Source organism: Malus sylvestris, chromosome 17 (genome assembly GCF_916048215.2).
Source record: "Malus sylvestris chromosome 17, drMalSylv7.2, whole genome shotgun sequence".
In the NCBI taxonomy this organism is placed as follows: domain Eukaryota; kingdom Viridiplantae; phylum Streptophyta; class Magnoliopsida; order Rosales; family Rosaceae; genus Malus; species Malus sylvestris.
The window spans coordinates 15,511,283-15,528,442 of record NC_062276.1 but is presented as its reverse complement, the minus strand read 5'-3'; the positions used below and the strand labels follow the sequence as shown (position 1 = coordinate 15,528,442).

The 17,160-nt window shown below is 35.9% G+C and overlaps 1 protein-coding gene and 1 pseudogene across 3 annotated transcripts; one reads left to right on the top strand and one right to left on the bottom strand.

The window, feature by feature from the left end:
- The first annotated feature begins 921 nt into the window (after positions 1-921).
- Positions 922-10,693, top strand: LOC126610787 (beta-amyrin synthase-like; annotated as a pseudogene).
- A 49-nt stretch (positions 10,694-10,742) lies between these two features.
- Positions 10,743-16,520, bottom strand: LOC126610786 (beta-amyrin synthase-like). Of its 3 annotated transcripts, XM_050278915.1 has the most exons (13): positions 16,363-16,490; positions 16,153-16,221; positions 15,593-15,805; positions 13,858-14,043; positions 13,424-13,711; positions 13,211-13,295; positions 12,957-13,123; positions 12,416-12,838; positions 12,196-12,318; positions 11,945-12,100; positions 11,471-11,839; positions 11,305-11,379; positions 10,743-11,203 (listed from the first exon to the last, which is right to left on the bottom strand). In XM_050278915.1, exons 3-13 carry the CDS (start codon positions 15,791-15,793, stop codon positions 10,994-10,996), a joined length of 2,283 nt encoding a protein of 760 aa, XP_050134872.1. In that variant the 5' UTR covers positions 15,794-15,805; positions 16,153-16,221; positions 16,363-16,490; the 3' UTR covers positions 10,743-10,993. The 3 variants fall into 3 exon arrangements, with proteins under 3 accessions (XP_050134872.1, XP_050134871.1, XP_050134873.1); XM_050278914.1 differs by lacking the exon at positions 16,153-16,221 and having other exon boundaries at positions 16,363-16,520; XM_050278916.1 differs by lacking the exon at positions 16,153-16,221 and having other exon boundaries at positions 15,593-15,796; positions 16,363-16,504.
- Positions 16,521-17,160: the final 640 nt, after the last annotated feature.

The window sequence follows — 17,160 nt, the reverse complement described above, 5'->3', positions numbered from 1 at the left end:
AACATTAGTATATTTCTTCAATTAAACTTGACATGGATACATTGTCAAATCAACGAAAAATAATGTACCCATATAAGTTTAAAAAATAGTTTTAAAAAAATTGAATGGATTTTTTATTATAAAAATGAGTACATTTTATGTTAAAAAAAAAGGTACATTTTGCATATAAATAATAGTATTTTAAAATGGTACATTTAAGATTAAAAATATTGAAAATTATATGAATGGGTACATTTAAGATTAAAAATTGAAAAAAAATTTTATAAAAGATTAATGATTACAGAATTATTTTTTAATTTTTTATTGTGGAAATGTTTTGAATTGAAATTAATTAGGAATTTAATAAAGGTGTGAGTATTAAAATCCTAAATCAATTACTAATTTTTTAAAAAAAAAATATGTAATTGATATTTAAATTCATAGTACATTGATGTTAGAGATTTTGATCAAAATCTGAAAACTAATAATGCTTCAATCAATGAATATTAGTAGCTAAAGACCGAATACTAATTTTTTCTATAATTAATTTCGAGTGATTTAAGCTGCAGTTGTCACTTGTTTGATTCAAATTGTTTACGAGCCTGGCCTAACTTGTTTTGAAGTTTCAATTGTTCGTGGGAATTCGATTGAGACTTCATGATTTATGTCTATGCGGAATTATTGTGAATCTAAGTTGAGTGTTAACTCAAATTACAATACGGATGCATAAATAGGTAATTACAGAGACACTCGTACGTGGCCATGCAGTGAGTCTGCAGTTCTCCATGTCTCTTTATATATATGGGATGCTTCCCCATGCGGATCACAACCATTTGTCCTTTAAGGGCTCTTGAGGAACTCCCCGGCGAAAAGCATTATTTTTTTGGTTTAAGATCATACTTCATAATTAGTTAAGTGCTCTGTAAATTAAGATAATCTAGGATGTGGAAGCTTAGGTTTGGAGCTGAGGGTGCAAATACTACGAACCCTTACTTGTTCAGCACAAACGAGTTTGTGGGAAAGGCAGACATGGGAGTTTGACCCTCATGCAGGCACGGCAGAAGAGCGAGCGCAGGTTGAAGAGGTTCGCCAAAACTTTTACAAGAATCGTTACCGGGTGAAGCCCTGTAGTGACCTTATCTGGCGAATGCAGGTACATTATATGACTATACAAAATGCATATCTTGTCAAACTATGAATCTAAACCTTATATTATAAGAGGAATTAATCTGACTAATAATTCATGATTTCATATGAACATTTTTTTAAGTAAACAGTGACATCCTACCACTAGGCGCACTCTACATTTTCGAATCTGCACTCTACGTATATAAACTTGCATGTTGTTCTACTTGGGGCTGTCATCCCATGCACATAAATTAAGGAAAAAACATGTCATATGGAAGATGCTAAAGTGATCAACAACAACGACTGAGATATATCCCACTAAGTGGGGTAGGCTGTATGAATCCTAGAACGTTATTGCGCACATTTTTGAGCCAACTCTTCAGTTAGCTTCAAGTACCCCATATTTTTGCTTATAGTCTCTTTCAAAATCTTCCTAGATCTTCCTATACTCTTTTTTCCTTGAGCCTCCGTCTCATAGTTGCATTTTCTAACCGGAGCATATGTGGGTCTTTGCTTCACGTGTTAAAATCATCTTAACCGATTTTCTCTAATCTTATCTTCAAATGTGGACACTCCAACTTTACCTTGGATATCCTTGTTCTTAATCCTATCCTTTCTCCGACCAAGGTATTATACCTGCCTCACCCGAATTCGAATAGAAAAGAGTACTTGATAAAAGAGAATTTTACAGCTAAAGTCTGCATTAAAGCTTTTATACTTCATTCACATCTTTTTTTTTTTATTATTTTTTTCTAACTGTTTCTTTGACTGGAATAAATGTAGCTTCTCAAAGAGAGAAATTTCAAACAAACAATTCCACAAACAAAAGTAGAAGATAGTGAGGAATGCACTTATGAAAAGGCCACGGCTGTATTCAAAGGGGCTGCTACCTTCTGGTCTGCTCTGCAAACACCCCACGGTCATTGGCCTGCTGAAATTACTGGTCCTTTGTTTGGTACTCCTCCCTTTGTGAGTAGTGTATAACTCTTTAATTTCCAAGCTCCAAAATCAAAGTTTCTAACTGCAAACTGCTGTGCTATTGAAACTTATATATTTGACTACTAATTTTCCCCATTTCTTATTAATTTCAGGTTATGGCCCTGTATATTACTGGCCATCTTAATATGGTTTACGCTGCAGAACATCGTAAGGAAATGCTTTCGTACATTTGTCATCAGGTAAACAAACCGGGAATTATTACTAGCTATTAATATTTTACTGAACATTAATAGATTTTGTTTTTGTTTGGTAATTGAGTATGAAGAATTTTGAACATTGCAGAATGAAGATGGTGGGTGGGGATTACATATAGAGGGTCCTAGTGTGATGTTCTGTACACTTCTGAACTACATTTGTATGCGTCTACTCGGAGAAGGACCTGAAGGCGGTCAAGACAATGCTTGTGCAAGGGCAAGGAAGTGGATTCTTGATCATGGCGGTGCAACACACTCATCATCTTGGGGAAAGATTTGGCTGGCAGTATGACCTTGTGTTTGTAACCCCTTTTGCACGCCTGGCTCATGTATTTTAGGCCATTTTATTATAATCGTATTCTCAAATCAAAACCTTAATTATACTAATTAGTGTCTGAAAAATTATCCTAGCTACTGTACTTTTTGGTATAATTTATTTTTGAGTAAAAGACTATTTACTACCCTCATGTTTCGTGGTTTTCAACATTTAGTACATCAAGTTTTTTTCGTCTCAGATTCACACCTAAAGTGTAAATTTTGGGACAGTCTCATACATCCGTTAGTCAAACTGTTAAATCTGCCATTAATTGTAACGTGGCGCCCATGTGGACAATGATTAGGCGCCACGTGTCATCCACCTTTTTTTTTTCTCATTTCTTCTTTCTTCTTCTTCCTCTGACTGCAACTTTTTTTTTCTTCCTCCTTCTTCTTCCTTCCTCCTTCCTTCCCCCTTCTTCTTCTTCTTCCTCCGAATCTGGGGAAGTTTTTTTTCTTCTTCTTCTTCTTCTTCTTCCTCCTTCTTCTTCTCCTTCTTCTTCTTCTTCTTTCTTCTTCTTCCTCCGTCTTCCTCCTTCTTCTTCTTCTTCTTCTTCCATTTTTTTTCTTCCTCCTTCTTCTCCTTCTTCCTTCCCCTTCTTCTCCTTCTCCTTCTTCCTTCTTCTTCTTCTTCTTCCTCCAAATCTGGGGAAGATGAAGGTCTTTTTTTTTTTTCCTTCCTCCTTCTTCCTCCTTCTTCTTCCTTCTTCTTCCTTCTTCTTCTTCTTCTTCCTCCGACTGCAACTTTTTTTTCTTTTTTTTTTCTTCTTTCTTCTTCTTCCTCCTTCTTCTTCTTCCTTCTTCTTCCCCTTCTTCCTTCCCCTTCTTCTTCATCTTCCCCAAAAAGAAAAATAAAAACCTTCATCTTCCCCAGATTTGAAGGAAGAAGAAGGAGGAAGAAAAACAAAAGTTGCAGTCGGAGAAAGAAGAAGAAAGAAGAAAAAAGAAAAAAAAAAAGTAACCCAGATTCAGAGGAAGAAGAAGAAGAAGAGGAAGGAAGGGGGAAGAAGGAGGAGGAAGAAAAAAAAATTAAAAAAATTAAAAAAAAAACTTCCCCAGATTCTAAGGAATAAGAAGAAGAAGGAGAAGGAAGAAGAAGGAAGAAGGAGAAGAAGGGAAAGGAAGGAGGAAGAAAGAAAAAAAGTTGTAGTCGGAGGAAGAAGAAGAAAGAAGAAAAAAAAAAACGTGGATGACACGTGGCGCCCAGTCATTGTTTACATGGACGCCATGTCACAATTAACGACAGATTTAACAATTTGACTAATGGATGTATGAGACTGTCCCAAAATTTACACTTTAGGTATGAATCTGAGATGAAAAAAACTTAATGTACTAAATGTTGAAAACCACGAAACATGAGGTTAGTAAACAGTCTTTTACTCTTTATTTTTTCATGTTTGTTTACAAATATGTCAAATGACTTAATTTGTTATACTGTAGATACTCGGCTTGTATTAGTGGGAGGGAAACAACCCTATGCCGCCAGAGTTCTGGGCCAATCCATCTCTGCTCCCATTCCATCCAGGTATATGCACAACTTCTTTGTTACTGTTTGAGTTCAAGTATATTGTGTGTAGTTTCTGTGGTTTGTAACTTTCTCATTTTAATTAGCACTTGATATATCCAGCAAACATTCTGTGCTATTCTCGCATGACGTACTTGCCTATGTCGTATTTGTTTGGAAAAAATTTTGTTGGCCCCATTACACCCCTCATTCTACAACTGAGAGCAGAACTCTACAATGAACCTTACAGTGAAATTAGATGGAGCAAAATCCGCCATCGTGCGCAAAAGTGAGCTTACATCGTTTGCACCTTATACTTTCAGTTCAAACCATACTGCGCAATTTTCTTCTTACTTAAAAAATTATGTGCAATACTGGAGGATAACTACTTTCCCCATGGTAAGTTACAATGTTTGATATGGGATAGTCTATACAGAATTTGTGAGCCTCTTCTTGGTCGCTGGCCCTTCAAGAAGTTGAGGGAAAAGGCTCTTCAATAAACGGTAGAACACATTCATTACGAAGATGAGAATACTCGAAACATTACAATTGGAGATGTGGAAAAGGTAATCAGATTATAATTGCAGAAAAAAGGTAATCAGATGAGAGTAGTCTTTACATTGCGGCTCTTGATAATGTAATGTCGTATGAATTTGGCAGCCGTTGAATATGCTTGCTTGCTGGGTTGAAGATCCCAATGGGGAATCAAATAAGAAGCATATTGCAAGGCTTGAAGATTACATATGGGTTGCAGAAGATGGAATGAAAATGTTAGAACAAGGTTGAGAATTAGACAAAAAAAATGATTGAGGCACGTTAATACGTTTTTCTTAAAGTGATATTGGCCCCCACTCTAATACGAGTTTGCTAACGGGTTTAAAACAAATCACTTCCAGAATACAACAAAGTTTGGAATTTTAGTTTAGCAAGTACTGAAATTCCCTTAAAATCTTCTAAAAGGAAACTGTATGATTTTGATGGAGAGAAAGAGGATAAGAAACTATTGTTTGAAAAATTGTATATATTCAAATATGCAGCCAACATGGGCTATATATAGATACTATGGAACCCTTTGAAGATGGATCAAAGTGTGCATATAAAAAAGTCATGTTCTTTCCTGCATCATTACCACCGAATGGATATATCTTTTAATCAAAGTCGCACCCTACTACATCCTTTCATTTTCTAAAAAGACAACCTGCTGCATCCTTTCATTTTTTAAAAAAGATGCAATCCTATTACTACACAGCAACTGCAGCCATCCTTCCACCAAAAATGAAGGGTATTTTATGTAGAACCTTTTCTCTATTTCCTTCCACCAAAAATAAAATGGCTTCTAAAGATATAAAATCAGGACCTAAATTTTTTTTCTTTTTTTGACCCTTTGACTTTTTCTACATGCTAGAACCTCTTCCGTTTCCTTTTTCTTTTTGGTGTCGGAAACTGAACTGAGATTTTCTTTCGACACTGATTATTGATTATGTTCTTCAACTGAACTAGGACTAGGGTCATTATAGAATTTATCCTCAAAGAACTCTACATCTCTTGACTCAACAATGACATTTGAGTTAACATCAAGCAATTTGGATCTTTTAAGGTCGTGAGACCTATAAAATGACAAACACCCCCAAACTCTTAAATAATCCAAATTTGGCTTTCTGCCCTTCAATACTTCATATGGTGACACATGAGTTTTCTTAGAGGTAATTCTGTTTTGTATATGGCATGCTGCAAGAAGAGCTTCACCCCATAAATATGTAGGAAAATTTGCATTTATGATCATTGAATTAATCATATCAGTGAGTGTCCTATTTTTTCTTTCTGATAAGCCATTTTGTTGTGGAGTGTAAGGTGCAGTTTTTTTATGAATGATTCCATGTTCTTCACAAAACAAAGAGAATTCATTTGAAAAATATTCACCACCTCTATCACTCCGAAGGATTTTAATTTTCCTTTCCTTTTGGTTTTCAACCTCAGCCTTATATCGTTTGAAAACCTCAAAGGCTTCATCTTTATTAGACATTAAATAAACATAAGTAAATCTAGAACAGTCATCAATGAAAGTAATAAAATAGTGTTTTCCTCCTCTAGTTAAAGCACCATTAAACTCACATATATCAGAATGAACTAAATCTAATATTTCTGTATTTCTTTCTTCTTTTTAAAAAGGTTTCTTTGTAATTTTAGCTTGTGTGTAGATTTCACAATTTTTAAATGTAACATCTTTACAAGAAATTAAATCATGTTTAGACAAATATTTTAAAGATCTATAATTTAAATGTGCTAAATGAGCATGCCATAAAGTAGAAGAAGAGTCAATAATATAAACAAAATAATCCACTTTATTGATACTGAGTTTGAACATTCCATCAAATGAATAACCCTTGCCAACAAATACACCATTCTTTGACATTATAAATTTATCGGCTTCCAACATCACTTTAATACCACTTTTACATGGTAGATTTGCAGATACAAGATTTTTCTTAATGTCTGGGACATGAAAAACATTTGTCAAAGTCATTGTTTTTTCAGAAGTGAATTGTAGTTCAACAGTCCCTTTTCCAAGAACCTTAGCACCATTGTGATTGCCCATTAGTACTTCTTGACCATCCTCTTCAGTTTTGTAGATCTTGAATTGTGCTCTATCATTGCAAACATGTATGGTAACACCAGAATCAAGCCACCAGTCAGAAGATTTAACGGCTGCAGCCATGTTCAATTCAGTGATCATGCCAATTTGCATTTCAGACACCATAGCAATTATATATTTAGTATGAGTTTCCTCTACCATATTTGCTTTGTTTAATTTGGCGTCCTCATTTTTCTTGAACCTGCAATCACGAAAAAAGTGCCCTTTCTTTCAACAATGGTGGCAAGTTGCATTTTTCTTGCCACTGTTGGTGCCAAAAGATGTCTTTTTGAACTTTCCTAGGTTATTCGTTTTCAAGTTCTTTTTAAACTTATTCTTGCTCCCTTCAACATAATTAATCTTAGTGAAGTCTTGTGAGGAAAAATATTTTTCTCGTTTTCTCGTTTCCTCTTCAATTTGGATCCCCTTCAAGAGATCTTGGAGACTTATATCTTATGCCATATGCAAAAGCTTATTTCTATAATTGTTCCAACCAGGGGGTAATTTTGATATGATAGCCCCTACTTGTAATGCATCAGGAACAATTATTTTTTACTTTACGAAGCTTTGTGACTAAAAGTAATAAATCTTGAACTTGGTTCACAATGGATTTGCCATCAATCATAGTGAATTCATAGAACTTAAACATGATAAATTTATCGGTACCTTTTTTCTTCGATGTATACTTCTCTTCAAGAGCATTCCAGATTTCTCTTGGAGATTGAGTTGTAGAAAATAAATTGTAGAGCGGATCCGACAAAGTATTCAGGATATGTCCTCTGCACATCAATTCATCATCTTCATGCTTCTTTTGGTTGGCAATAATTTGTTCAATATCTGCATCATTAGGTTCAGGAATTGGCTGCAGATTTGGATCAAGAACATAGGCAATTTTCAGGGTCATCAGCATCCAGCGTATTTTGTCCTTCCAGGGCATGAAATTGGTTCCATCAAACTTGTCGAGTTTCCAGAAAGCACCGTCATTCATTGCAGACAAAGCCATAGTTTCGGACATCTTCTCCGTTGCGAATATCACTTTAAGATTGTTAGAATAAGGTTGAGAATTTGATAGAAAAATGACTTTGAGGCACGTTAATACGTTTTCCTTAAAGTGATATTTGCCCCCACTCTAATATGAGTTTGCTAACGGGTCTAAAGCAAATCACTTCTAGGATACAACAAAGTTTGGAATTTTAGTTTAGCAAGAACTGAAATTCCCTAAAAATCTTTTAAAAGAAAACTGTATGATTTTGATGGAGAGAAGGAGGATGAGAAACTATTGTTTGAAGAATTATATATATCCAAATATGTAGCCAACATGGACTATATATAGATACTATGGAACCCTTTGAAGATGAATCAAAGTGTGCATATAAAAAGTCATGTTCTTTACTGCATCATTACCACTGAATGGATGCATCTTTTAATCAAAGCTGCACCCTGCTGCATCCTTTCATTTTCTGAAAAGACAACCTGCTGCATCCTTTCATTTTTTCTGAAAAGATGCAATCCTATTGCTACACAGCAACTGCAGCCATGCTTCTTCAATCTAAGAGACACGCCAAATGGAAGGAAAAAAGGCACGGTATTGCAGCCAAAAGCACATCACTGCAGCCTTTCTCCCATTATACACGCAAGCAACACCATAAATATATATATATATATATATATATATATGGCATGGCATTGCAGCCAATCTCTCACGCAACACCATATATATATATTAATGAAATACACCAACAGAAAATGCAGGTTTGCATTACTATGTATGCGTATCCCAGGTTTTAATTTCAGTTTCTTGGTTAGCCACCAAAGTTTTGACTTTGATACTTTCGTTCATATATATGCAGAGTTTTGGAAGTCAGGTGTGGGATGCTAGTATGGCCATTCAAGCGTTGCTTGCTGGAAATCTCAACAATGAACTAGGATCTGTACTTACTAAAGGACATGAGTTCCTAAAGAAATCGCAGGTTTCTGTACTCAAGTGCTACGATAGCCTTTTCTTATTATGTTATTTCATTTCACTGTGACATCAAGCTGAATTTTGAGTTGGCTTAAATATGCATCCTCTTGTAATGTTACAGATTAGCGAGAATCCTTCCGGTGACTTTGTAGCCCATTTTTGCCACATTTCTAAAGGAGGATGGGCCTTCTCTGATCAAGACCTCGGATGGCAAGTATCTGATTGCACAACAGAAGCTTTGAAGGTGATTTATTTTTATTTTCACGTCAAGAATTAAGCAGTGAGCATTACAATTATACGATATTTACTATGTTTTGCAGTGTTGCCTATTATTATCGATGCTTCCACCAGAACTCGTCGGTGAACAACTAGAACCTGAGCGTTTATATGATGCTGTCAATATCATAATTTCTCTGCAGGTGAGGATTAGATTGAATTACAAACATGGTTTCTAGTACATCTTTAAATGGAATTGAATTTTCTCACTACCTACTCCCTTATTATTTGAATCAGAGTCCGACTGGTGGTGTATCGGCATGGGAACCAACGGGAGCTCCAAAGTGGTTGGAGGTAAATAAATCTTTTAAGTGATCAAAAGAATTAAAATCTACACATTGTTTAATTGTGTATCTTGACATGCAAATAATTCATATTTCTACTTCAGTGGCTAAATCCTATAGAATTTCTGGAGCATGTCGTCATTGAATATGAGTAAAACTCAATCCAACCTCTTCCATTGTCTAGTTCTTTAAGTTGTAGACTATATTCCTTGAAGACTAACATAAGATCCAATCAGGTATGTCGAGTGCACCTCATCTGCAATCCAGGCATTAGTTTTGTTTAGGAAGTTATACCCCGGTCACAGGAAGAGACAGATAGATAATTCCATCACTACTGCTGCAGCATACATCGAAGACATACAAAACACTGATGGATCATGGTACATGTTCCATGTTTGAAACATTTTTGTTTTACACTTGTGTTAGAGGAATAATGCTAAAAAAGCAATCGGATTAATTCACAGGTATGGAAACTGGGGAATCTGCTTCATGTATGGAACTTGGTTTGCAATTAAAGGGTTAGAGGCTGCTGGCAGGACTTATTACAATTGTGAGGCGGTACGAAGAAGTGTTGAATTTTTACTCAAAACGCAGACAGATGATGGTGATTGGGGAGAGAGCTACACCTCTTGTACAAACAAGGTCCTGTTCCCCAAAGTACTCATAGTTACAACATTTCATCTTTAACCATCAATTGGACTAGAAATTTCTCACTTCAGAATAAATTTATTAGTGGTTCTACAGATCTATACACCTCTTGAAGGAGACCGATCTAATTTGGTGCAAACTGCAATGGGACTAATGTCTTTAATTCTCAGTGGACAGGTCAGTACATGAGTGTTTACACATCAAGCTATGTGCTAGCCACTTCCCCAGTTATTCTTCTATATTCTTCTCTCCAACTGGTCTATTTTCAAACTTATCTTTCTTGTTTGATAATAGGCGGAAAGAGACCCTACTCCTATTCACCGAGCTGCAAAGCTGTTGATCAATTCTCAATTGGAAAATGGTGAATTCCCTCAGCAGGTAGCAGTCTTGAATACCATATATTCTGCAGCAGGGGAATATAAAAAGGATAGCCCTTAGTTAATAAGTGCTAGCAAGTAGTAGCCGCAGGTCACTCATCCTTTCCCTTTTTTTCCTCATGGCAGGAAGTGGTAGGAGTTTTCATGAGGAATATCACATTGCACTACGCCCCATACAGGAATACTTTTCCAATTTGGGCTCTTGCAGAATACTGCAGTATGTTACAAAAATGGAAGTAGAGGCTAACAAAAGGCTAAGCAGTAAGCACACCGTTAAATAGAAGGTTATGTTTCTTCTTCTTCTCATTAGTTTAGATACCAGATTCCGAATCAACCCTTCAGGTTCTGTAAGAGTAAAAAGCCGGCATCGAATGAAGATTCTTACGGCGTTTCAATGGGGAGTGAATCAAGTTGGAGAGCAGAAAGTACTAAAATGTAACAGATTTTCAAGGAAACCTCATATTCATTTAGTTTGTATGAGATATGACATTTCACAATGCATGATACATGTGTGTTTAAGTAAAATATAAATATATATATTTGCATAGATTTCATTCTTCAGCGGTTACAAGTTCATCAACTCTACAGACATAAAAGACGAAAGGAAAAAAATTGACACAACAAAAACTAGGTTTTATTGGTTCTGGTTGTATTGGCAAGTCCAATGAATTTCCTTTAGCTTGTGATCCAAGGCTCAAGCAATCTTTTTTATAGGCAACGAAACCAGCGTGCGGTATTCTCCAAGAGCCCACAATGGGAAGATGTTTCTGTATGCTGCATAGTGCAACATAGCATTCCTCATAAAAACTCCCATCAGTTCCTGTTGTGGGAAATCGCCATCATCCAATTGACCTTTCATTAACACCGCAGCAGCACGGTGAATAGGAGTTGGATCTCTCTCAGCCTATAGCAAAGAAAACAAAGTCATTTAGAAATTTATGTTTGGAGGAAATTGTGAAGAGCCAAAACAAAACACCTCTGAAATGTTTAAAGTCATATACTGACCTGTCGACCATGAATCAGACCCATTAATCCGAGTGCAGTTTGGACCAAATTTGTGCTATCTTGAGCTGTATATTTCTGAGGACATAGAACAAGTAAAATATTAGGATTATGCTTTCTTTGACGTCAAAAAGGTTACATTTTCGTTACTAATGAATTTGATTGGTACCTTGTTTGTGCATGAGGTGTAGTGCTCTCCCCAGCCACCATCTGCCCTTTGTGTTTTTAGCAAAAAGTCAACACCTTTGCGCACTGCCTCGCAGTTGTTGTATGTCCTACCAGCGGCCTCCAGCCCTTTGATTGCGAACCATGTACCATACACGAAGCAGATTCCCCAGTTTCCATACCATGAGCCATCAGGGTACTGTATGTCTTCAATGTAGTCTGCTGCCCTCGTGATGAAATTGTTGATCTCCTTCCTTCTATGGCCAGGGTACAACTTCCTAAACAAAGTTAAGGCCTGGATCGAAGATGAAGTGCATTCGATGTACTCGTACTCAATGACAAGGTCCTCAAGAAACTCCACAGGGTTGAGCCACTAAAGAGGGAAAACAATTTAGTATATGCAAGTTATGAGACATAGTGAAATGACGAAATCTTTTAAATTCTTCGAACAAAGTATAAGATTTTCAATTTTTATTACCTCCAACCATTTTGGTGCTCCTGTTGGCTCCCAGGCTGATACACCACCATTTGGACTCTGAAGAGTCAAGATGACATTGACAGCATCATACATACACTCAGCTTCCATTGGCTCACCAACGAGTTCTGGGGACATATTTGCGAAAATGCAGCAACACTGAAACAAAACATGTTACAAGTTAGCAACATTTTCATCATAGATGAGAGGCACAATCTTCAACTTGAGTTAAGTACACGAGTAAAATCACTCACCCTCAGTGCTTCTGCAGTACAATCCGACACTTGCCATCCATGGTCACGGTCAGAGAATGTCCACGCGCCCTTAGAAACGTGACGGAAATGAGCTAGATAGTCACCAGATGTATTCACCCTCACCTACAATGTTACATGTAGGATGTGTACTTTTAGGTTAACTGAAAATCTCAACACATTTGAGTATGTCAAAGACAGTTTCCATGACTTGAATATGTACCTGAGATATCTTGAGAAATTCGTGTGCTTTCTTAAGGGTAGGTGCCATTTCAGTATTTAGATTGCCAGCAAGCAAAGCTTGAATCACAAGAGCACAATCCCATGACTGGCTTCCAAAACTCTGCATCTTGATTCCATCCTCTCCGAGCCAGATATAATCAGTAACTCTAGGAAGATGCTTCTTGAAAGCTTCTCCACTAGGATCCTCGGCCCAGCAAGCAAGCATCATTAATGGCTTTTCCACACATCCGATTGTAATGTAGCGACTGTTCTCATCTTCGTAATGAATTTGGTCAATTGTGAATTGAATGGCATTGTCTCTGATCTTCTTGAAGGGCCAGCGTTTTAGGAGAGGCTCAGCAATATTGTAAAAACTGTCCCACATAAAACGTTGTACACGACCATGGGGATAGTAGTTATCGTCCTGAATTAGTCAACAATGCAAAGAACAGTTAGTTTATGCATGTGAACAAATTTCTTCAAGAACATAATAAAGTTGAACAATAGCAAGAACTATATTAGGACAAAGAGGTATAACTCACCGGTGCACACCAATGGCGCACTTTAGACCAGTTAATTTCGCTGTAAGGTTCACAGTAAATTTCTTGTCTCAATTCCTCAACCAGAGGAGTGATCGGGCCAACAAATCTTGTGGCGTAAAAGTAAGACATAGGTAGGTAAGTCAACCTACAGTAGCAGAACATTTTTGCTGCAGATATGAAGTAGTACCAGTTAGAAAGACGTGTAACTATTTTGAGTAACAAGAAACTAGGGTGTGGAAGAAAATTGTGCTTACATGGATGAAAAGGAAGCAGTGTAGACCCAGTCCAGAATTCCGGGGGCATTGGGTTGCTGCCTTCCCAGTCATACACACCAAGAATCTGCAACACAAATCAAGTTAAACCATTTGAACAATAAAATGATCCCTTAAGATACATTCCTTGAGTGTGCATCCTTTTGCAGTATGAAATACTACTTTTATTTAAATCAACAAGTATGTTATACATACTGCCATCCAAGTTTTTCCCCATGATGCAGAATAGTAAGCACCACCACGATCAAGAATCCACTTTCGTGCCCTTGCGCATGCATTGTCACGCCCACCATCAGGGCCCTCTCCAAGAATACGCATCATACAGTAGTTAAGGCATGTAGTAAACATCATACTAGGGCCTGATATGTGCAGTCCCCACCCACCATCTTCATTCTGATGGTTGTATGTATACCGCAAGATTTCCTTCTTGTGCTCAGCTGAGAAAATAACATTGAGATATCCTGGAATGTATGCAGCCATGACCTGTAATTTTTTGGCAATGAAGAAAAAAAAAAGGAACAATGAGTCAGCTGTCACATACAAGTGCACCAAACGCCCAACTTTTTTACTGTCACTTTTAGAGCATCTGAATTTTTTACTGTATGGTAAATAAGGAGCAAATTACTCACCAAGGGAGGGAAGTAAAAGTTTGGGCCAGCATTTTCAGCAGGCCAATGTCCGTGGGGTGATTGCAAGGCATTCCAGAAGGTAGCAGCCCTCCTGAATGCAGCTGTGGCCTGATCATATGTAATCTCCTCACCCTCCCCAATTCTTACAGGAGGAATTTCTTGTTGGAAGTTTTTTTCTCTTAAAATCTGCAATTGGTCAAGGTAAAAATATATATATTAGTAAAATAAAATTAGTAATTTATTTTAAAAGTGCATTAATTTGTACCCAATTAAAAAAATAAATTGTTTATCTGATATGTTATCATACAAATACATGGAGAAGTCATAGGGAAAGAGTTGCCTTCCTTGTATCCTTCCCCTTTCCCTTTCCCTTTTACTCACCTGACCTAATAATACAAATCATCTATGAAACTTGATTATTAAATTCTCTGAATTAATGCAATATAAATATCATTAAGCTAAATAGTTATTAGAAGTATAATATGCTTACCCACCCACCAACTCAAATGTTGCCTTCTTCTATTTTTTAATTTTTAATTTTATATGAAAGTCCACTTCTATTTAAAAATAGAAAATAAAAGAATGAAATTGTAAGCATTTGTGTACCAATATAAAAGTCCAATTAGTTCAAAGGAAAGTTCCAACTAGGGGCCAACTTTGTTTGACCAATAAAAAGAGGGTTTGGGAAAAATAAAGAAGACGGCTAATGCTGGAGAGATTAAATTTGTAGACATAATTTACAAACTAAATTATGTGTTACCAATATGAATGAGCACGTTTATAAACGTTTAAGTGATAATCCAATCATAAACTTTCATGTCATTTAATTTATAAAATTTTGTCTACAAATATAATCTCCCTAACATTACCCAAGACAGATAATAAACAATGCTACACCTACCCAATGAAAAAAAAAACAATGCTACACCAACCCACTAACTAACGAGGCATGCATCTCACAAGGTGTTCTCTTTTCTTTGGCCGGCCACCACTCACAGTCTCACACTTGAACAGTTGGGAGTTTCAAAGTTCACAAGAGTTGACCAATGTTAATTATTCAAATTTTTTGGTGGAGTAATTTGTAAAAGAAATTTTTTGTTTTTTGTATCATATATATATATATATATATATATATCACATGCTTCAATTATTACATAACAAATAACGCAACTTAGTGAAATATATAAAATTGATTACATTATTGATCAGCTCTTAAACAGTTATGAACTTATTGTATAAAATCGATAACATTACTCATCAGCTCTAAAAAAGCTGTGAACTCATTGTACATGTTAATAAGATGATCAACACTATAATAAATTTTATGTGCTACTCATCAGTCATCATATATAGGTAGAACTACATCCCAATATCAAGATAAAATAGTATACGCTAGAAAAATGGTTGGGGTTGGATTTTTGATAATTAAATTCCTTCTTTTAATCTGAAAAAGCATAATCTTCTCGAGATTAATTTTAATCATTATTTTTATAGCATAATCTTGATAATGTGTAGCTCCACTAATGTGGTACCAATACCCTATACAATAAAATATATTCAGCAATTAAACTCAGAAATTTATAAATTATATATTTTTTAATAAAATGATATATTTATGTTAAGGGTTGAGATTTAGACAAGCTTAAAACTTGTCATCATTTATATATAAAAAGAAACAACACTAACTTTATTAATAAGTAGCTATAACTCATTTATCAGAAACACAAAACATTACCTGAAAACGCCATAGGAGGTCACTGCTAGGCGTGACCTTGAAGCGATTTTGGTAGAAATGCTCACGAGCAGCTTCAACTTCTGCTCGTTCCTCCTCGGTACCTGCATCTGGGTCGAACTCCCATGTCTGCCTTCCATGGAAGTTGTTTGTGCTGAACAAGAAGGGGTCGTTTGCACCTTCTCCAAACTTAATCCTCCACATCTTCTTTGATCACTTAATACAAATACATAACGAAATTAATTAGTAAGGGATTGAATATAGATCCAAGCAACTAGTTCTATGTAATTAAAATATTCAAGTAGGTTTTTATTTTTCTGAAAGGAAAAAAAAAAGCTGGTTGAATATGATTGAAAAATATTTATCTAGAGGCTAGTGAAATGTTGATCCATCTATGGTGGAGCTCCTGTTAGGGTTTGTAGCTGTATTGATTGTGAATATTTACCCCAAATGTCAGAGTTCGAACTATCTTTCCGTTTTAATCTTTTTGTGGAAAAGGGAAAAGGGAAAAATAATGATAAAAGAGGTTTAATTGAAAAGATTGATTAAGTTCTACAACTCACTGAAAGCTCTTCTTGATCATACGTAACTCAACCTCAATCATCCATTTGAACTCTTGCTACCCAAAATCTCTATGTAATGACCGAGAGAGAGAGAGAGAGAGATGATGATGATGAACAAATTGTAAACTTTAGGATATATATTTTTTAACATGTGCTAACTGCAGATAGATAGTACTGAAAAGGCTCTGGCCTTTAAGCTTGAGGACTCACCGATTGCAAAAACTGGCTCCGATGATGAGGAAGGAAAGGAAGGAGTTTGCTTGAGTTGCTTGGCACAAATGCTAAGTCTCTGTGTGATTATTGATGCATGGGAAACCCCACTTTATACGGTCACATACCCTACAGAGGCCGACAATAAAAAATAGCCATCCCCATTTTTTGCAATATTTAATCACCATCTTGTGCTGTGTGAGTATGCGTGTAACCAGAGAAATTAAAAGGTTTATCGCTTTTGGTCAACTTTGGTGTTTTCTGAATTTCTCAGGCTCTTTGTTATTTGCTAATGTTATTTTCTCACAATTTTGTCCAAAATGCGTAATTTACAAAAAGGAACATTACATATGGTTTTTTTTTTTTTGGCAGAAACCGCCGGATAGAATCGGTCAGAAGGACATATAGTATCAAAGAAATAAAACATTCCAGGAATCCTCATGATGCTATATTTTGGATGTATGCTGAAATTTGATACCCCAAAGGAAGAAATGTGCCGAATGGATAAAAGGTATAAAAATTGTCTCTCAATAAAATCCTGGTTAGAGTGGATGAAAAAAATATTTTCCTTAACATGCGTGTGGAAGTCAATCTTAGCACCCTATACTTGTTTAAGCTACCACTAAACCAAACAAAAAATGTCATTGTTCTTGTTTTCTGAAACAAAGTGTTTTTTAAACTCTTAATTTAGAAATGTTGCACTTCTAAATTAGTAAGGAATGTGATTGTATAAATCATTGGGATTCTGTAATATTGTTTAGATAGTCTCCTAGTTGTCATGTATTACTTGAAAGACGA

What these genes read in the sequence shown, in the direction of transcription:
- LOC126610786 (XM_050278914.1), bottom strand. Translation starts at nt 15,793, where the DNA reads ATGTGGAGGATTAAGTTTGGAGAAGGTGCAAACGACCCCTTCTTGTTC. An exon ending in GGGGAAAAACTTGGATGGCA is followed by an intron (nt 13,296 to 13,423) that starts GTATGTATAACA and finishes TTTGTGTTGCAG; the next exon opens with ATTCTTGGTGTGTATGACTG. An exon ending in GAGCACCAAAATGGTTGGAG is followed by an intron (nt 11,840 to 11,944) that starts GTAATAAAAATT and finishes TTCCCTCTTTAG; the next exon opens with TGGCTCAACCCTGTGGAGTT.